Source organism: Astatotilapia calliptera, chromosome 10, assembly GCF_900246225.1.
Source record: "Astatotilapia calliptera chromosome 10, fAstCal1.2, whole genome shotgun sequence".
In the NCBI taxonomy this organism is placed as follows: domain Eukaryota; kingdom Metazoa; phylum Chordata; class Actinopteri; order Cichliformes; family Cichlidae; genus Astatotilapia; species Astatotilapia calliptera.
This window is the reverse complement of record NC_039311.1, coordinates 33701531-33722702: the sequence shown is the minus strand read 5'-3', so window position 1 is coordinate 33722702 and position 21172 is coordinate 33701531. Positions and strand designations below refer to the sequence as shown.

Here is a 21172-nt window from a genome sequence, read left to right as displayed (position 1 = left end):
AGGAAACCAGAGAAACAAAGTAAAACAGGAAACAGCCCAAAAAGAACTGACCAATGACACACACACACTTCTTGATGATGATAATGATGAAGATAACCTGTGTGCAGGTGGACATTGTGTGGATGCCTGATCACAACTGTTACACAATAACACACATCACTGTGAAACACTCACAAACATGCCTTCATTGTAACGATCTGTGAGTCTGTGCGAGTCATGTGACCATCTGTTAGCTCACCTGTATAACTAATGCTGCTTCACAACCACGGTGTAAGCACCTAAGAAACTCAGACCAGGAGAGCTGCTGATGTTCAGCTGCTCCCTCTGCCACCACATGACGTCATCAGCTGTGATGTGAAGATCAGCTGTGTCTCTGTGTCCTCAGACCGCAGCAGCAGCCATGTGGTGTCTTCAGTGTCCGTCTGCGTCGTCCTGCTGGTTCTGTTGCTCTTCTTCATCGTGGTCTTCATCCTGAGGAAGAGGAGGGTTCAGAGGAAGAAAACCACAGGTATGGCAGCCAATCAGAGACAGCTCTGGCTCCACAGCAGATCGTTGATAAGGAGACCTGACTGAGTGATAATCTGCTCACAGGTCAGGAGGAGGAGAAGGAGGAGAACATTTATGTGGTGATGAGGAGGAACGAAGAAGAGGAGGAGGAGAAGAAACCGGAGGAAGAGCCCCTCTATGGTAGGCACACTCTGACCCTGATGGTAAAAGCACTTCAGTGATCAGTGTTCACAGTACAGACTGCAGTACCAGCAACTCGTCTGAGCGCGCAGTACAAACAGGAAGTGATCAGATAGACAAAGTAGAAACAATAGAAACAATAGAAAGGCTGTGAAGCTCTCTCTGAGTTTGACCTCCATGCTGTTAGTTATTTGGAGCTCAGTTTTACTCTGGCTCCGCCTCCTCTGGCACTCTGTTATTTCAGTGAGCCATGGTGTTGTGATGTCATTATAAAGGTGAAGCTAGCAGCTACAGCCACCTGCGTCACCATCCACCTGTCAGTCACAGAGGCCACGCCCCCAATAATGCAAAAACGTGATTTAAACAGCTGTTGTGTGTATCAGGCTGTGAACAAGTTTATTGTAATATGGGAGTCTATGACGACTGACTCATTGCTGCCTCTGCTGGACACCAGAGGAACTGCAGGCTGGTGGATGGAGTTGAAATAAATATTCGCGTCATCAGCTCAGTGTGTTTAACTCTCTCATCATTCACAGCTTCATTAGAACCTAAACTATCATCGATCATCTCTGAGGTTAAAAATCTTTTGTGTCGTCAGTGATGAAGGACGGTTGTGTGTGAGGTCTGCTCTGCTCTGAGGGGATCACCATTAGTAACATGAATCTTCTTGCTGTCCACAGTTCCCTTCAGTCCTACAGCTTCCTCCCAGCATGAAGACAGTGTCTAAGTGTGAGGACCAATCAGAGCCCAGCGTGTCTGCTCTGTATGGAAGCCTTTGAGGGACTTTATTAATTGGAGATAAACTATCTGAATTTCAGGAGCAGGACCACGCCTCCAAACACACCTCTTCCTGTTCCTACATATATTTGACCCCCCAGCTCTACAACGCCCCCTCCCCCCCCCCCATTAGTACATAGTCCCCTCTGAGCCTCCCCCAAGCTGCAGCTCACTTCATGTTTCCCAACAACCCGTCGGCGTGGTTTTCCCGTTGTTACGCTGCTCTGATGGGTTTTTTTTTTTGCCTGTCCCGTTTGGCTCTTTTGCATCAGAATTGTTGTCTAAAGACAAAGAAAGATGCCCAACGGATTTACTTTACCAAACTGACCATCCCAGCCTCGCCATAATGGTCCATTTGATTCACCTTTTATTGTTTATTTTATTTTCACTTGCTGAATACGGGACAGACTTGACTGGGGGAAAGAAGGGGAGAAAGAAAGAGGGAAAGAGAAACAGCTGAGAAGAGGGACGGGGGAGAAGGGCAAAAGACAAAAACCAACAGAACGGGCAGAGAAAAAAAATGCATATATCAATCACCTGGATCACCTGCTGAGAAAGAAAAAAGAAAACAAGCAGAAGAGAACAAGAGTAATAGAATAAACAACATCACAATGATATATGGGAATATGACAGTAAATACTAAATATTAAACATTATTGTGCAGCACATAAGATCAACAGAACACAGTGTGCTTTGAGGTAGGAGCCAAAAAGGGTGTAGTTTGTGGGTGTGATCACCCGTGTGTTCACCTGTGAGCATGGACGCGCTTGTTTTTTAAAAGGTTCCTTCATGTAATAATCTGCTAGAGGGTGTGGGGGGGCCACAGCCCCGTCCTCCAGGGCATGAAGCAGGTATGGAGAAGATCAAAACTCCAGACATCCAGAGGCCACCAGAACACAAGAGACCAAGGAAGACCAACAGAGGGGCAGCTGCGCCACTGTCCCAGAAAGAGCTGAGGAGAGTCCCAGATGAGGGCTCACTCAGCAGCCGCGGAGCAGAAGCCAGGGGGAGTTGCAGTGACGCGCCCGTGAGCTCCGCCGGCAGCCAGCCGTGCCTGAGTGACCGAGCCCCAGGCCGAGAGGCCGGGGGCACCCCACCTCCGAAGTGGCCCGAGCGAGCCCCAGGCTCCAGGCCCCGATAAGCGGCCGCCAAGGAGTGAGCCGGTGTGTACCTGGACGCCCATCCCCGGACACAAAGAATCACCAACGCACCGATGTCTGAGGGGGTCCGCCACTGGCAGGGGAAGTGGTGGTGGGGGGAGATAGGCCTCCAAACCTTGGAGGGCCTGAGATGTCCCCAGAGAGGTGGCGCCTGATACCCAACCTGACATATAGACACAGACATACAGGCACACACAGACACAAACATCCATTCCCACCCTCATGCTCTCATATGCACTTACTCCACACTCAACCAACGTGGAGACAGACATAAAGAGACGCTGTACACACGATCACACTCCCCAAGCGTACTCTACAAACCGGGTCTAGGTACCCTTGCCCCTGGAGGGGGGAACTGCACCCAGACCCAGGTGGTGTTACCCTTTTCCCTGCGGTCGGGGGAGGCAGACCGCCCCGACTCCGCAGCAGCAGGGAGGCCCCACACTCCAGACCGCAGTCGGACGGCCATCGGACGGCTCTGATGATGTTACCATGGAAACGTGGACTATATCTCAAGTTATTTGATGAAATGTGACTTTTCTGAAAGCAACATGTTCATAAATATAAATAACTTTTGTTTTTCAAACGGTTTTGTTAAAAATTACATTCACACTCACTGGACGATTTATTAGGTACACCATGCTAATACTGAGTGGAGTGGATTTTTCTTGTTTGTGGCTCAGATTCAGCTGCTGGAAACCTTCCTCACACTGGATCTTCTTCAGTGTCTTCTTCATCCTGAAGTATTTTGATATTTCTCTGTAAAGTCGTTTCCCTTCCTCTGTTTCTTTGTTATTAAGGTTCTCTGTACAAATGTTTCTGACAGTAATTCAGATTTACTTTTATTATCATTATGATATTTGCTAGCTCTGAATATGACACCATCCCTCTGTGTACCCGATCAGTGTGTACAGCCACCTCATCATCAGTTATTCCTTCTGTTGTCCTGACTCTAGTTTTCCTTTCTCTACCTGCCCACACGGGTTATATTTATTCTAACACCTTCGTTCACTCACACTTCTACAACAGTGTGGAGCTGTATACAAATAAAGTTGTATGAATACGTCACGTCCTCCTCCACCGTCTTCACATCAAACATCCCTGTGGGATAAAATCCCACGATGTTTCCTGAAGCTTATATCTGGTTTCCTGCTCCTGAACATTTGCTCCCAGGCTGCAGACATTACGCATCCTGCATCCAGCAGTTGAATCCAACTACAGACCAGTTTCTAAATTGCCTTTTCTTTCTAAAGTTCGTGAGAAAGTTGTCCTTCTTCAGCTCCAGACCTTTCTAGATAAAACTTTTAAAACTTTTAAAACTTTTAAAAGTTTCTAATGACCTTTTGACTTTTACTGACTTGGGAGATTCTGCCATTGTCATACTGTTAGACCTCCGTGCTGCCTTTGATACCATCATTGGATTCTTATCTCTCAGCTTGAGCGCTGTGTCGTGGTTTGAATCTGACCCGTCCAACCAAAGTTCTTCTGTTAGATTGGGGGATGCATCATCCTCAAAAGCCTCCCTGTCTTGTGGGGTCTCCCAGGAGTCCATTCTTGGTCCAGTTCTCTTTTCTATTTACATGCTCCCTATGGATTCAATTTTTTGAAAAACATGGGATCTCATTCCATTGCTATGCAGACAACTCACAGATTTACCTGCCACTGAAACGTGAATCTGTGAGTCGTCTGAAGGGTTTGCTAGATTGTTTGGAGGATGTTGAGGATGGCATGGATGGCTTTTAACTTCCTTAACCTAAATGAACAGAAAACAGAGGTGATTGTGTTTGGTCCCTGTGACCACTGCGACCGTGGCCCTTTAGAAATGAATAAAAAACCCTTTGCGAGGAACCTAGGAGTGATTTTTGACTCCAATCTAACGTTTGATAAACAGATTAATGCTGTAATCAAGTCCAGTTTCTTTCATCTTTAGCTACTTGCTAAAGTGAAGCCATTTCTCTGTTTTTAGAGGCTCTGAGAGAGCTATCAATGCCTTCATTTCATCTGCCTCGACCACTGTGATAGTCTTTACTCTGGTGTTAGTCTGTCAGCCGTCAGCTGGTCCAAAACACTGCAGCACGGTTACTAACTCTCATTGCAGTGGCTGCCAGTTAGTTTTAGAATTAATTTTAAGATTTTATTATTTGTTTTGAAGGCGTTGCACGGGTTAGCACCCTCATACATTTGTGATCTTTTAAATTGGACACTCCTGCAAGATCGCTGAGGTCTGTGGACCAAAGATCGGGCCTTTGCTGGGACCGCCCCTTCACATCAGGAACTCCCAACATTGGACACTTTCATAACAAGTCTGAGAATCCACTTTTGTTCCTTGCCTTTTAAGTCAGAATGAGTTTCTGTTACTTTTATTTGTCTTATTTCTTACTCAAATTATCTAATTTTATGATTCTTTTTCTTAACTCTTATCATATCTCCCTATGTTTTTATTTCTATTATCTTCATTGTACAACACCTTAGTCCGCGGCTGTTGTTTTAAATGTGCTAAATAAAAACATTTGACTTTGACAAAGTGAGTCTGAAAGTCTGTAATACGGCAGTAAATAATAAAGATTGCATTTATAAAGCGTTTTACACTATTCATTCACTCTCACATTCACACTGGTGGAGGCACCTACAGCCACAGCTGGGCCAGACTGACGGAGGCGATGCTGCCATATCACGCCATCGGCCCCTCTGACCATCACCAGCAGGCGGCAGGTGAAGTGTCTTTCCCAGTTAACAGTGAAGTGTGTGTGTGTGTGTGTGTGTGTGTGTGAATCATTAATAACACAGAGCTTTACACACAACTTTATTCCTTCATTTTTTTTATGGTGGGAGCAAAAAATCGGGTTAACTTAGCAAGGTGATCACCAGTGTGACCTCTGACCCCAGACACCAGTGTGACCTCTGACCCCAGACACCACAGTGTGACCTCTGACCCCAAACACCAGTGTCACCTCACACACACACTTTGTTTTCTGACGTGGAATCAGTGAGGTGTGGTTGTGTTGTGGTTCATTTACACAAGTCATGTCATGATTCATATGTTGTGCTGTAAGCAGAGGCAGGTCCCTGTGACAGGCGTTACACACAGAACACACAACAGCTCCTGTGATTACACATCACTGTCGTGTGTTACACACAGAACACACGACAGCTCCTGTGATTACACATCACTGTCGTGTGTTACACAGAACACACAGCAGCTCCTGTGATTACACATCACTGTTGTGTGTTACACACAGAACACACAGCAGCTCCTGTGATTACACATCACTGTTGTGTGTTACACACAGAACACACAGCAGCTCCTGTGATTACACATCACTGTTGTGTGTTACACACAGAACACACAACAGCTCCTGTGATTACACATCACTGTCGTGTGTTACACACAGAACACACAACAGCTCCTGTGATTACACATCACTGTCGTGTGTTACACAGAACACACGACAGCTCCTGTGATTACACATCACTGTCGTGTGTTACACACAGAACACACAACAGCTCCTGTGATTACACATCACTGTCGTGTGTTACACACAGAACACACAGCAGCTCCTGTGATTACACATCACTGTCGTGTGTTACACACAGAACACACAACAGCTCCTGTGATTACACATCACTGTCGTGTGTTACACAGAACACACGACAGCTCCTGTGATTACACATCTGTCTCTGAGCTGCTTCTCGGATTAAAATCTTTCAGAGAAACTCTTTTCCTTCTTTCTTTTCTCATAAAAGAGGAAAAGAGAATGATGATGAAACGGTCAGAGAGGAAACAAAATATATAAATGATAAATGATCTGATACGTTCAGTTGAACACACACACGTCTCTCACAGGCGCTGTTGTTATTTTCCACTGTTGTTGTTGTGTTTCTGTATCTTGGCTCTCAGCTCGCGGCACATCTCTTGGTACTCTGACGTGTTCTTCGAGTACAGGTTTCCGCCCTTCAGCCAGTCCATGATGCTGTTCTTCTCCTCCTCATTCAGGACTCCTTTCTTGTAGTAACCTTCCACCAGCAGCTTGTCTCCAACATTGTGGTAGAGCTGCGTTGCGTCTCTGGACATATTTGAGATGTTCAGCGAGGGGATTCCTGCAGAGTTCACACAGCGAGCAGAGAGAGGCGGGGTTTACTCACTGAACAGGAAACGGTGTCTCTGACAGCATCGCACTATATCTGTTACTGTGACCACTGAGGCGAGGACTCATTAATGTGATCGTTGGTGCTTCACGTGTTCCTGCACTAATAATTAATAACCTGTGTGTGATCCTGTGAGTGGCTGTGAAACCAATGTAACCAGCACTCTGTGACTCTGTGCATTAAACTGCTGAAAGACTCTTGCATCATTTTTACACACAGATCTTTCTTTGTGTTGTTTCTATGGTGACAAACGCCCTCATCTTTGCTCATTGTCTCATCAGTAACCTGGTATGTAACAGCACATAGTACTTCTATCTCTACAGGCTTGTTTGTAGCGTACCTGCATCCTCTCTGAGAGAATTGGATGTGACTGGATTGGCTGCCAGCAGCGACATCTTCACCAGTTTTTCCCCGTCTCCAGAAATAAGAATCTCCTCAAGCTTCTCGCTGGAACAGAAGCACGTTAGCTATCCAAAGAAAACTCTGAGTTTAGCTCCACGACGAACAGATTTGTTCTCACCTGATTATACGAGACTCTTTTCTGTTGCGCCAGGTCAGGCCTGCCTCGTGGTGCGGCTTCAGAACCTCTCTGCACAGCCCGCGGTCTCCGTTTTTATCCAACAGGGCAAAGACGTTGGGGCTTTTGTTTTTCAGGTCCTCTCTTAACTTTACGTTCTCAGGGTCCTGCAACCTTTTAAGGGCATTCTGAAAGACACATCTAGGTGGGACGTGGTCGGCTTCCACCGCCAACCTGTTTTCACCACATTCTCTTTGTTTTGAGGTTTGCCTCCGGATTCTGTACACACTGTTGGCAAGAAACACATTCAGAATACGATTTAATGTGTGTTACCAATAAATGTGAAGTTCGATCTGCTGGTCGTTGTGGTCACACATTAAATACTTACTCAGCGTGCGCTCCAACCAAACCCAGATGTTGTTCTTCGATATCTCGTAATTCCTCTGGACTCAAACCTTCCTTGCTCATGTCGCCCAAGATGCTGTTGAAATCGTCTACGGCTTTTTTTCGTGCCTTTTGATTTCCTCCACATATGTAATATCTTTCAGGAGAATTACAGGTTTCTTCATATCCTTTCTGCAGCTTCAGAGCTCCTGCGTATTTGGGTAGGTTTTGCTGAAGCTGAGTGCAGATAAAACATGACATAAGATGAATTACCTAATTGCTTCCAACATCTCCTGTGCAGACTATGAATAACACAAAGGCTACACCTTCTGTAAAAAGGTAAAACGTTGATTGGGTCCATAATCGCACAGGCCTCCAGAGGCCAAGTCAGGGTGGGCTAAGCCTGTAGAGGCGGCCACAGAGATCGTGTTTGATGAGTCCAAGACGGCTCAAGACAAATTAGAGTTGCCCAGTTTGCAATTTCTGAGAAAAAGAAACCTTGTGTTTACTTGCATATGCAATCAGTGACTTAGTGTTGCACTAGCCAGCCATAAAGAGTGAGACTGGCCTTAGTGTTTTCCCATTTGAACGAACTAAACCAGATCATTGTGCACCACCTCTGGTTTGTACAACAGCCAAGCAAGTTACTAAGGAGTCTGTTAAATCTGCTCCTGAGCTTGTACTCCCAGCGACTTTTTCACTCAATTCAGTTTTATTTACACAGCGCCAAATCACAACAGCAGTCGCCTCAAGGCGCTTTATATTGTAAGGTAGACCCTACAATAATAACCCAACAATCATATGACCCCCTATGAGCAGCACTTTGGCGACAGTGGGAAGGAAAAACTCCCTTTTAACAGGAAGAAACCTCCAGCAGAACCAGGCTCAGGGAGGGGCGGGGCCATCTGCTGTGATTGGTTGGGGTGAGAGAAGGAAGACAGGATAAAGACATGCTGTGGAAGAGAGACAGAGATTAATAACAGATATGATTCAGTGCAGAGAGGTCTGTTAATACATAGTGAGTGAGAAAGGTGACTGGAAAGGAAAAACTCAATGCATCATGGGAATCCCCCGGCAGCCTACGTCTATCGCAGCATAACTAAGGGAGGATTCAGGGTCACCTGGTCCAGCCCTAACTATATGCTTTAGCAAAAAGGAAAGTTTTTCAACTGCATCGCTTAACACCACAATTTTACATGTGCACTTTCTTTTGGGGGGGGGGGGGGGGGGGGTCCATACAGCCAATATTCATTTCTAAATTATTAACTAACAAACTTGTGCTTCAAGTGCTTTGTCAATATTGTAGGAAATGTTAAACTTAATCATCATCTCGGCTCCTCTGACGACCTGTATGCTGTTGCCTGCCACTGAAAGGCCGTGGGGAGAGGGGACACTTGTGCATTTATCGCAGCATATAATGTGTTTCTGCTGCTTTTTCAGCGTTCAGAGGTTGATGGCACCGTGTCAGAGCTGGCTGTGAACTTCAGACGGATCAGGCCTTAACTTAACAAAAATGTTATCAATAGTTCTTTTCATCTTTTCTCATTACCCACAGCTACATCCACTCTGTCAGGCCAAGGCTGCTCACTGATTTCTATAATCCATTCGATTCAACTTAGCCTCAGACAGTCAGAAATATTATAATTCTGATCATTTATCAGTACTGACTTCATCAGAATTGTGAACATCACAGCAGATGCCTTTGTGTGAAAGTAACTGAGAATAAAACACAGAAAAACATGAAGGAGATTTTCCTGGTCTGGCTTTTTATAGCAGATAACCTTAAACATATTCTGCAATGTTCTGCATATAAAGTTTAAATTTCTTCAGTATTGAACAACAGAAAAAATAGGCTTTCTTGTCCGAGGTCATTTAAGTCAAAAAAGAAAAAGACAGCGCTGTAAGCAACGGTAGACTGGTGGGTAATAAGCGAATGAATAATACAGAAAACAGAAATTTGAGACGGGAAACTGTTCTTGAAGTACAGAGAGAGAGAGAGAGCTGTGCATGAAGTGATTTTTATCATGATGGAAGCAAAACAGCAAAAGTCAGAGGGAATTCATGACGACATTGATCAGATGTGAAGCGCAGTTTGCTGCTTCTTTTGCTGCTGGCGAATTTTGGTTGGAGAGACAAAACCTGCAGCTCAGAATCAGTGCAAAAAGCCGTAAACACAGCGCGGACCGGATGCATCAGAATCGCTGAGCTCCGACAGCGTGTCCGTCTGCGGGCCGTCGGGTGAGAAAGCCGAGAAAGACGAAGCTGATTCTGATGCGTCCGCTCTGTGTTTACGTCTTTGTGTGGAATCCGTTAATGAATTGATATCGCTAATTTACGAATAAATTCTTTACAAATCCTACCATGTGGATTCATGGATTTTTTTTTCACATTCTGTCTCTCACAGTTGAAGTGTACCTCTGGTGCAAATTACTGACCTCTGTCATCATTTTAAGTGGGGGAACTTGCACAATCGGTGGCTGACTAAATACTTTTTTGCCCCACTGTAGACCATATTAATAATAACAGTAAGACTTACATTGTTTCTGACCTGCTCCCGAAGGATCCGTGCCTCTTTTCCTACGTCACCTGGATTTTTACAGGTGGCCTGGGCAACAGCGTGGTAGAGGCAGTTCTGATCTTCTGAATTTACTGGGATCGCGGTTCCATCTGGTCTCAGGATTTCAAAATGACCAGTGCACGGGCTCTGTTCACCACGAATCCGTTTAATTATCTTTGAGAAGAACCCCCTCCCCCTGTAAAAAATACATGAATAAACCAAAAAAACAACAAATCAGTCACTCTGGACAAAAAAGGGAAAAGGTGAGACTAACAAATCTCCCTGTAAATATAAGTATTCCATAACACTTGTTTATTACTTTAAAATTTATTTAAGAGTTTTGATTGGGACCAATAATAATGTTGTTGTACATAAAATCTGTCATGTAAGTTGTGTCCACCAGTGAAGCTGTTGGAATAATATTGATGAATGAGTAATAATCCTTCTCTTTCTACTAGAAGCATAAGGAAAACGAATGTTGGAAATAATGTATATAATCAGATTAAACTATAACAGTAAAGGAAGTCAATTCAATTTTGTTTTATATATCACCAAACCACAACACCCAGTGCATCATGGGAATCCGCCAGCAGTCTACACCTATTGCAGTAAAACTAAGGGAGGATTCGGGGTCACCTGGTCCAGCCCTAACTATATGCTTTAGCAAAAAGGAAAGTTTGAAGCCTAATCTTAAAAGTAGAGATAGTGTCTGTCTCCCGAATCCAAACTTATGCTATGTCTTCTAATGATGCTGCCTAAGGGAAGCATGTATAATGTAAACAGAATTGGTCCTAGCACTGAACCCTGTGGAACTCCATAATTAACCTCAGTGTGTGAAGAGGACTCTCCATTTACATGCACAAACTGGAGTCTATCAGATAGATATGATACAAACCACTGCAGCGCAGTACCTGTAATACCTACAGCATGTTCTAATCGCTCTAATAGGATATTATGGTCGACAGTATCGAACGCTGCACTGAGGTCTAGCAGGACAAGCACAGGGATGAGTCAAGGTCAGAGGCCATTCCCAGCAATTTCAGGGTTCCTTCAGTGTCGCCTGCCTTCGCCTCTGACAGTTGACTATGGCTGCTGGAGTCCCTAGCTTCACATTTCTCAAAACAGAATCACCCACAAAAGTGGCGAGAAAACTACGTGAGAGAGGAACAGGTGGTGTACCGGGGTGTTCTGTTTAGAGCTACACGTCCTCCTCACCATCACCCAGCCAGCCTTCTTTCTTGTTGCTCAGGACTATCTGCTGAGGAAGAGCTAATGGTAGCTAAGCTAGCATTGCCTGCACTAACTACTAACTATCTATGCCATTTTCCAGAGTCCAGAGCTGGTTTTCCATTCACTGAGCCTGGCCTCCAGAAGTACAATCAGGCAACATTTCTTTTCCAGTATCTGTGCTAAACAGAGGAGAAACTAAACATTTGAGAAGGAACTAATGACTCTGCTACAAGCTAAGCTAATAGCTACGCTAAAGAAAATCATTGGGTCTTTAGTGTGGGCGACTCAGCAGAAAGCGTGCTTTGGATAAACCACATGAAGATTACAGTTTGAAATAAGTCTTTATCTGAAGGTCTATAATTAAACAAGTCACACATGTTAACAAAACACTACTGTGCACTGTGTTAGGAACAGGAAGTGACACGAGAATGCCAGAAAAAAATAAAAACTGGGGGGGGGGGACAGGAAAATAACTGAGTCCTTCCCAGTTCACAGCCAGTAAACCAACACAGGACAAGTCATTATAGTGGGACCACAGGATGTCAGGATGCCAGCTCTGTGTTATTATTCACCATGACTGGTGTCAGTTCTAGCTGTTCAGTGGGTTTCTGATTTGCCCTCAGACTAAACTACACCAGTTTGGGGAAAACAGTTTGTTAGTTTGTTTGTCCCCTGATGATCAGACAGGAGAATAATTATTAAGTTTTTAGATAAAGTTTCTTTTTGACATTGATTGCAGTGTGTGATCATAATAGGGTTGATACGCTCCTCATTAGAAGGATACGAGCACTAACCCCACGGTGTGACAGGTTAACTAAGAGGCACAAACAGAGCTGAGTGTAGCTGCATGCTCACAGAACAGACAGGAAGGGCTGCTTGTATGATAACAGGGCGTTCCAGTGAACAAGAAATAAACACTTAATAGTGTTCCTTTAAGGAATGGAGCATGGAAATAAAACATCCCTATCTGGGAGGTAGGGAGTTTTCTCACACAGGACAAGATCCCTGACTGGAGGTTAGTGACCGCTGCCATGAGGAACAAATCAGGGAGTGCTGAGCCTCAACCACGACATCTCCCCATCAATAGGCAATCACAATTATTCCCTGTTTCCATGTGTCTAATATATACTTTGAATTATGAATTGTACTTCACTTCTCCATGTACAGACTGCCTGACACTGTCCACAGCTGTGCAAGCCCAATTTTAACTGCCTGATAATAAAAGAGAGTGAACTGCTAGACTGTCTCCTGAACTTCCCTCAGCGAAGAAGAACCCGACAGTATCAAAACCAAAGTCTGGAAATTGGGATGGGGAGGGTTACCCTTGCAAAACAGGTCAAAATTAACTTTCTGGCCAATATGAGTTGGTCAATTAAAAAAATATATATTATTTTGACTTATTTAAATGAGAGGCGCAATAATATCAAATATGTATGTGTCACTCACTGTGTTGGATTTTCTGACTCCTTCTTCAGTTGGAGGACTATATCGCCTGCTGAGTCCTCCTTCCCAGGAAAATAGTCTTCTGAAAGCTTCTTTCCATCTTTGTCCACCATAACCAGTTTGATTCCTTTGCCTTCCAGAGCATCACTCTGGGTGAGGACATGGATGTCCAAAGCCGTAGCAGGGCGGTTAACATCAGAAATGTCCTCAATGTAGCACTCCAAGTCTTTCTTGTCAGACTCTGACAGGGACTCATGTGGACGCTGGAGGACCTTTTTCATGTTGTACTTATACTCCTGGCTGTTAAAGAAACTTTGGGTGTCAGCCCTGCCAAGTATGTTGCTAACAGCACCACCAACAGCATGGTTTATTTGACTTATGCACATTTTGCTCATGATGGAGGTCATATGCCTGGAACAGGCCTCAACATAAGAGTTTGAAACACTTTCTGCAATCATGTTGATGAGTTTATCTTTAAAGCGTTTTACATCTGATAAACTGTGCCTTTCATCCTGGTCATTGCTTTCCTGAGGTAGTTTTTCCATTCTTTGCAAGAGCTTAGGAACAAAGGTGTTGTTAATGACTTTCTCTGTTGGTACCGAATTCCATATTTGTACAAAGGCTGTGGCATATTTAGCTGCTTCCAAACCCATTAGAATATTTTCTATTAGATTGGACCCTTTTTTGCTCTTAATGTGTTGTGTTACAGCACCACAGACTGCTGAAAGTCCATCAAGAGCCTTAAGAACCATGGTACAATTCATCATCAGGTCAGGAATCACTTCTCTTGTTATCAGATCCACTGACTGAAGCATTTCTTCCTCACACTCTTTGTGAATTCTGAATTCACTGGACCCATTCTCCAGGATATTCTTTGGTATTCCTGAGCAAATGAAGCTTGTGAGAACTTCATCCAGGTTACGGTTGGCTTTTATGAGTGAAAGCACCTTTTCCTCAAAGACTTTCCTCAGAACGTTTTGGAAAAAAGTATTAAATGCCTTCTCAGCAGTATAACTCAGAGCACTGATGCATCCTTGCTTCCCCAGTTCCTGAACTGCATACTTCCCTGCCTTCAGAAAACACTGTTTTACTGTGTAGGCACTAGTCTTTGCTCCTGCGATCAGACCTTTTGTGCCACTACGCACTGCACTTGCAGCTTTCTTTAGTCGGCTGAATCCACCAGAGATCAGAGACAGCCCGATGCTGATGGCCTTGGAGATTGCCCATTCAGCCCAGTCAAAGCCTCCTTGTATCATTCCTTTGATCCCTTGAATCATGTCAGATACTCCCTCACAGATCAGTCCAAGTCCAAACTGGCTGGCACCACCACATGACAGAGCACAAACAAGAACACCTGCTGCAACTTGAAGGGCACCAAGAACAAAACAAACAAGGGCATCATAGCAGAACTCGGGCTTCTTTTTAACCTCAAAGACTGTGCTAAGGCCATTCTCATAGAGCATCATCAGCTCATTGGTGGTGATTAAATCTTTATCTTTGGAAAGATGGTACACACTGGAATCCTCTACTTCTGCATCAGCTTTGATGCCATTGAGCTGTGTCAGAGTTGTCAGGGCACTTTCGATGTATCTTTTCCAAGATTTGAAGATAGTCATCCTGGCTTGCATTTGGATCTGGAGGTTGCTGTTTGTGTGGTGTGGAACAAAGCCACTCGTCACTGAAAGATTACAAAACATCATCGTATTTGTTGATTCTGAGAGATAGACATCCACTGCAGACTGTGCTTCCTCCAATAATTCCTTTGCCTCAGCAATGTAGTCTCCTTTTCTGAGGTTGAGTGTGATGTAAGCTTGATTATAAAGTGCCACAGCACTGTAGAAATGATCGCACTCTGCAGCTCTCTGCCAGTAAGTCTTTGCTCCAAAGTCACATTTGGTTTTGTTCATGCAGTGCAGGTCAGTTCTGCTTGCTGCCTGTTTGATGTAATCATAGAAATTATAGCTCGTCCCCTGCAGGAGGAAGTCACCAGTCTTCTTCAAGTGTTTGGTGAGGTCTTCTCTCAGCTGGCTGATATCGTCATGTCTGCTGATGTCCTTTTCATGAAGGATGAGCCACAAAGCCCACGATTCTTTCAAAGCATCAAGTGCAGTCTGATAGTCGAACTTGTTCTGATGGATCTTAAAATATTCAGGAACATCCTTCAGCTTCATCTTGGACAGGTCACTCCTTTCTTCTACCGTGTAATTCTTGTCAAAGTTACAGAGAAACTGACAGAAACTGGAGAACAGAGTTTCCTTCATGTCAATTTCACAGAGTTCATGTTTCTCCATGCTGTCTAAATGTCTGAGCTCATACTCCTCTCTGAGCTGTCTCATGGTTTCGATGGAATGGCCTTGGTAGGCTGGTGCAAGATGGCCCTGGTTGAGAACCATCTGGACCATCCCTGGGTTTCCTTTTCGGGCGGTGCGTCCAAAGACCTGTCGCTCCACACGGTGACTTCTAGGAAAGTATGTGAGGAGCACAAAGAGGCCTCCACTCTCGTTTACGTCCTGCTGAACGTGTATGTCTGTCCCTCGGCCGCCGAGGTTTGTAGCAATGATAATGTTTCCCCGGCTAAAGTTCTGCTTCTCGATGTTGTGCTTCTCGCTGATTGTGTACATGGTGATCTCATTGGCTTGCCTTTCTGGAACATGCATGTTTGTCTTCAGCTCATCTGCAGTTTTAACATCTTCACAAATGATAAGAACAACTTGGCCTCTGTCTGCAGCGCTCTGTGCAGTTTCACAGATCATCTGGATCCACTGCATGTTGCCTCCACTCACCTGAACTGCTGGCAACTCAACAAGCTTTTTACAGCGGTGAGCTGGAATGACATAGCTTGCTGTTTGGTAATGCCGTTCTAGAAATACTTTCTCAGCTTGCCCCCCTAATGTCCCAGAAACACCAAAAATGCCTTTTCCATTGAGGTACCGTTTAAAGAAATGGACATTGGACATGTAATTTGTTACATTGGACAGCTGTGAAATGGCCAGCTGGTGCTTCATCTCCAGAAACTGTTGTAGGCCGTCACCCCATCGCTTGTTTTTCTCCAACACCCCACTGGCCTCAAAGTCCACAGGAATTATGGCATCATACTGATGACTATCAGCATCACTGAAACCACCTGCGTCAGCTTCCGGTGCTTTCTCAATCATGTACTCTCTTCCCTGAGTCATTCTGATGGCTTTTAAGGCGTTCTCGGCAAAAACTGGTAACTGATTCTCAATGTATGTTTTCAAAAAAGAGGGGATCACAATAAATCCCTTACACTCATCCAATGACTTCACTGAACACTCATCAGAATATTTAATTTTTGATTTTAATTTGTCCACAGCTCCTTGGATGAGGGATTCCTCGGACATGATTTCACAGGTACAGCCATTCTCCAGGAGAAGTAGGCTGACATGAAGGTCTCCATGAGAGCTGTCCTTTCTGTAAAGTTTGGCTTTGTTGTTCATTAGTGAGTAACAATTTACAGATACACCGTTTTCTATTTTTTTCTGAACTTGTCTCAGTAGCTCACACTGTTTTTCTGGTCCAATGTTGGCCATGATTTTCTCAGTAGCTTTCCACCTGGCATCCTTAAAGCCGTCAGTCTCTGTTTGTGTCTGACCATCTGCTTTATTTAATTCATCCACATCCTCCTGTGGATAAAACCCCAGCTGGGCACCAAGAATAAGTATGTCAGCAGCTGAAACATCTTCTGATTCTGGGCCAACCACTGCTTGCATTACAGCCTTGTGGAAGTGCTGGATCCTGGTTCCCCACCTGATCTCCCCAGTTTCAAACATTTCTATTGGCTTGCAGGATGACATCATGGCCCAGATGCTTGCCAGGACTTGCTCCATGTGCCTTAGGCTGCCGGCTTGGTGTGACAGGAACGTGACCTGGACACCGCTGTCCAACGTCATGTAGTCCACCTCATCTACTACCACACACTCAAACCTCCTCGGACCTCGGGTAGTCTTCTTCTCAAACTCTTGCCTCAGTGTATCTGCTGCAAATGTACCAACAGTGCCATAAATGACCTGCTGGCTGTATGCATCCTCAAGCAGCTTGTCATGATCTTTAAAAGAGCAGCTATCGATTTGTGTCGGAGGGACCGTGGATGATGTAATACCAAACACATCATATAATTTTCTCCACTTATCCTGATCACGACTTGCTAACAAAGGAGAGCTTGTCACAATGTCCACCTTTATGCCTCGGGTGGCCTGTATTGTAGCAAACATGGCTAAAATACAAGTTTTGCCCTCTCCAGTGCTGATTTCCAACAGACAACCTTTCTTATCCCCAGACTGTGGCAGCAGAAGCAGCAGCAGTGATGCTAGCTGACTGGGTCTTGGGAAGTAGCCCTGAACATGTTCACCGCTTTGAGTGGTAAAGGCGGTGCAATCCTTTACAGCTCTGGATACGATGATCAGGACTTTCTTCAGAGCATCAATCTTAGGATTGTTAAAATCGAGAGCAGTTATTATCTTTTTACAGTCTTCAATCATCTCCCTGTTAATGGCCACACTTCCATATTTGGGTAGCTCTTCTTCAATATATGTCAGGACTTCTCGCAGGAGTGACGGGACACACTCTGGAAAGTTTTTGTTTTCCATTTCAGCCAAAAGTGTGCAAGCATCTTTGTCTCGCTCAGCTTTGTCCACACAATGTTGGATGTACTCTGCAGGATCGTCTTCATTCAGGGCAGAGAGAGCGTCGTCACAGCTCAGCCCGTACGTGCGCGCTTTGTGGAGGATTTTTGTGACTGTTTCCTGATCCATGCTTAATGTCTTTCCAAGGAAACGCTTGATGTCTTTTGGTGCCCAGAGGTTGTTGAAGACTATTTGACTGACGATCTCCCTACCTGATAGGGGTAGCTTTGAGGACAGATCCAGAACATTTGCTAACACCTGTTGGGCCAGTGTTGGGTTGTCAGCATGTAGCTGTTCCTGCAAACTGAGGAGGAACTCTGTCTTCTTGTCTTGTCCATTTTGGAGGAGATCTTCAAAATCAGGGTCACCCTCTAAGGTCACCTTCAGCACTGCCTCCAGGATGTTGAACCTCTCAGTCAGAGACAGCAGCACATATCCAGTAGTCTGATCCAAAGCCGACAATAATAAAGTGCGGAAGAAGTGGGGGTACTCATTAAAATATTGTAATGTCAGCGTATTTTGGAGAGCCTTCATCCTGTCTTCCAGCTGGATCTGTAAATCTTCATCCTCTCTGATGTCATACTTTGATAGAAGTTTTTCAAAGTTCTCATTAACATCAGCGACCTGTATTAAAGAGGAACAAAGACACAAGCGTAATAGTACCAGCAGCAGAAAACTGTATGCAGGGTCAAATGATGTAATCCTCACCTGACCATAATGTTTGAATTATTATGGATGTTTTGGGTATCTGGCAGTAAGGACAACAAACATCTGTTCAGAACTGTGATGATGTTCTGCTATGAGGACCTTCAGGAGTAGCAATTTATTTTTTAATCTGCCTGGTTAAAAGGAGACCTATATAACAAAATATTATACTAATTATTAAGGTTATACTAATATAATATTATACTAATTCTGAACTGTTTACAGTCTGCCCCAGGGCAGCTGTGGCTACAACCATAGCTTGCCTCCACCAGTGTGTGAATGTGAGAGTGAATGAATAGTGGCATTGTAAAGTGCTTTGGGTGCCTTGAAAAAGCGCTATATAATATGTGTATATGTATATATATATGTAAATCCAATCCATTATTGTTTGTTTGTTTTTCCAAAAAAGAGAAATTTGTCATTTTCCAGAGTATAGGGCTGGGACATAGTCAGGGTTGCGATGACTTAAATGTTAGACATTTAAAAGGACCCAGAGCCTCTTTGCTATCCTTTCCCAGATGCCCGTAGCTGTTATTACCTAAGGCCGGACCCTACCTCATCTCTCTTTATGTGATGTGCTTTATCGTCCAAGAGCTGGTGTAGAACTTGAGAGTGTTGCTGACGGTGCTGCCTGGTTTTGAGGTTATCCTCCTGAAGCCTGTTGTGTGCTTCAGAGAGCTTTTTTCTTAATGTTTCATTCTCCATCTGCTCTTGGATCTTCCTCTGTCGCTCAAGCTCTGCCTGACGCCTTTTCTCTTCTTCTTCTTTCCTGCGTCGCTCCGCTTGTTGGCGTTTCTCACGTTCTCGTTTCTCTTCATCAATTCTGCCTGTAGAGAAATTAATGCATGCTCAGAGTAATTAAATTTGTTTTTAATTTGTTAAAAGCTCCTGACATTAAATCATGTTACACTGCAAAGAGTTTGGTATTGGCTCTCACTGGAATACTGTGTCACTTCCTGTTCCTGGTACACACTGGTGGTTTGTGCAGCAACATCTGTGCAGCCCAGTTCATTTCAAACTCTTACTTAGCAACTTATTTCATCCTGTAACCTATGTATGATTTATCAGGGCACACTTCCTCTTCAATCAGCTGCAAATTTTACTCAGTGTTCACTTATTGTGTCATTAGCAGCGTGGCCTGTGTTTCTGTGCTTTCTTCACTGGTACTTTCCTGTTCAGTGTGTCAAGTGTTTAGTCATTGCGTGGCCTATTTTGGGGATAATAGTACTTATAAATAATAATAAACATAAAGTATAAAGTAGTAATAAATATAGCTTGTTCATAGGTTTGCAGAACAAACCACTGAAAGTAAGCCTAAAACTGGCCAGGAGTCTGTAGCAGGTGTGGGCCAAAGTAGCTTAGCCTGATTAGCTGTCCCACACCAGGTCCTCCTGAGCAGCAGGGAAATCAGGCGGGTGGGTGACTGTGAAGAGGAAATGTAGCAGCAAACTATTTCTCCAGACTAAATGATGATCTTCTAAATTTGTGACACACCATTTCCTCTCCAGCTTACGAGTCGTCTGCTTTAAGGTAAGTTTTTGAGAATTATACCACGGAGCCAAATACTTCTGATTTGAGGCTCTGTTGTTCACAGCAGCTACAGCATCCAGAGTGACGTAGTCAGTCACTCTAGGCTTTTGTTAACCTTCTGATTTCTTTCCGGTGCGTGAACTCTGGTCTTATTAAGCAGTACACACTACTGACTGATACTTACCAAAGTTAGGACAACGGTCAACAACACTACCAAACACGGTGTTGACCAGTTCAAATTCTTTGTGGTCTTTACTCTCTCTTATGGTGTACGAAGCGCCACCAGCTGTACCAGTGAGGTCACTTCCTGAATGATCTCCGTATCTAAAGGAAAGCTCCCAAAATCGTGGTACACCATACAGGTACTCTCCTGTGCTGTTGCCACGCACTGTACGCACACCCTGAAGGAAAGAGAGGGGGAGGGACCAGGATGAATGACCACACACAAGGGTGAAACTTATAATTTGGATTTGTAGACTTACCTCTTCCCCCTCGATACAGTAGTGAAATGTGTAGGGAGTCTCATTATGTATTGTATAGTAGTTCCCCATGGTTCAAGCTCTATAAGACAAATGAAAGAGAGAATTTAGAGAAGGTCAGAAGAAGTTTTACTGTCATTGTGGAGATGACTGGGTGCTGAGAGAAAAGCTGTGACCACATGAATGTCCCTAATCAGGTTTGTGTCCAGAGTGTGGATGTTTGGAACAACCCAACAGTACTAGCAGACTGACAGTTACTATCAGGGCTGTACTTTTACTCTCTAACAGAATACACGGCATTCGTTCTGAATGCAGACACTTACAGTTGTGTAACTGCAGTGGTGGGCCTTAAATGGATACTTGGATCCTTAATATGCAGTGAGATTGTCTTGATCATCCAGGTAAGTAAATCCCAAAAGGTTGATTCTGTTCATCTGGACACGTGTGTGTCCGTATATGTATATACTTTTTTGTTCCATAACCATTTAAGAGCTCATTTAAGAAACTCCAAATGACTGTCTTACTGCATCCACCTCAGCAGCGATGGCATGCTGTGAGAGAACCTGCTTATGCAGTTTAACAACACAACCAAGTTCAAAAAGAAAGGGTTTTTTGCTTTTGCCATCAGAACGTCATGACAGTGTGACTACCTGACAGAAAAGGACAATGAATCCACATTTTTGCACAGATTTGGCCTTTTAAAGGCACGTGGTCCTAAACGTTTGATTTGCTGTAAAACAGCCTGTTTCAGTTTAAACGCTGTTTTCATTTTTTTTTTTTTTAAGTGACATCAGAAACAGCAGCATGTGACATCACGTGATGGCGGAGCTTCAGTTCATCCTTTGTCATCTTTTTTTTTTTAATAGGACAGGGGGAAAGAATGAAAGAAAGAGGGGGAGAGAAAGAAAGAAAAC

General features: G+C 44.2%; 1 protein-coding gene across 1 annotated transcript; it reads right to left on the bottom strand.

Moving 5' to 3' along the window:
- Nucleotides 1-5782: 5782 nt before the first annotated feature.
- Nucleotides 5783-20135, bottom strand: LOC113030814 (uncharacterized). Its single transcript, XM_026182538.1, has 8 exons — nucleotides 19964-20135; nucleotides 18805-19076; nucleotides 12905-18168; nucleotides 10208-10424; nucleotides 7676-7908; nucleotides 7291-7575; nucleotides 7111-7217; nucleotides 5783-6722 (listed from the first exon to the last, which is right to left on the bottom strand). The coding sequence occupies exons 2-8, from the start codon at nucleotides 18952-18954 to the stop codon at nucleotides 6478-6480; spliced, it is 6501 nt and encodes a 2166-aa protein (XP_026038323.1). The 5' UTR covers nucleotides 18955-19076; nucleotides 19964-20135; the 3' UTR covers nucleotides 5783-6477.
- Nucleotides 20136-21172: the final 1037 nt, after the last annotated feature.

What these genes read in the sequence shown, in the direction of transcription:
- LOC113030814 (XM_026182538.1), bottom strand. Translation starts at nt 18,954, where the DNA reads ATGGAGAATGAAACATTAAGAAAAAAGCTCTCTGAAGCACACAACAGG. An exon ending in GAGTCAGAAAATCCAACACA is followed by an intron (nt 10,425 to 12,904) that starts GTGAGTGACACA and finishes TATTTTTTACAG; the next exon opens with GGGGAGGGGGTTCTTCTCAA. An exon ending in TTCTCTCAGAGAGGATGCAG is followed by an intron (nt 6,723 to 7,110) that starts GTACGCTACAAA and finishes TGAACTCTGCAG; the next exon opens with GAATCCCCTCGCTGAACATC.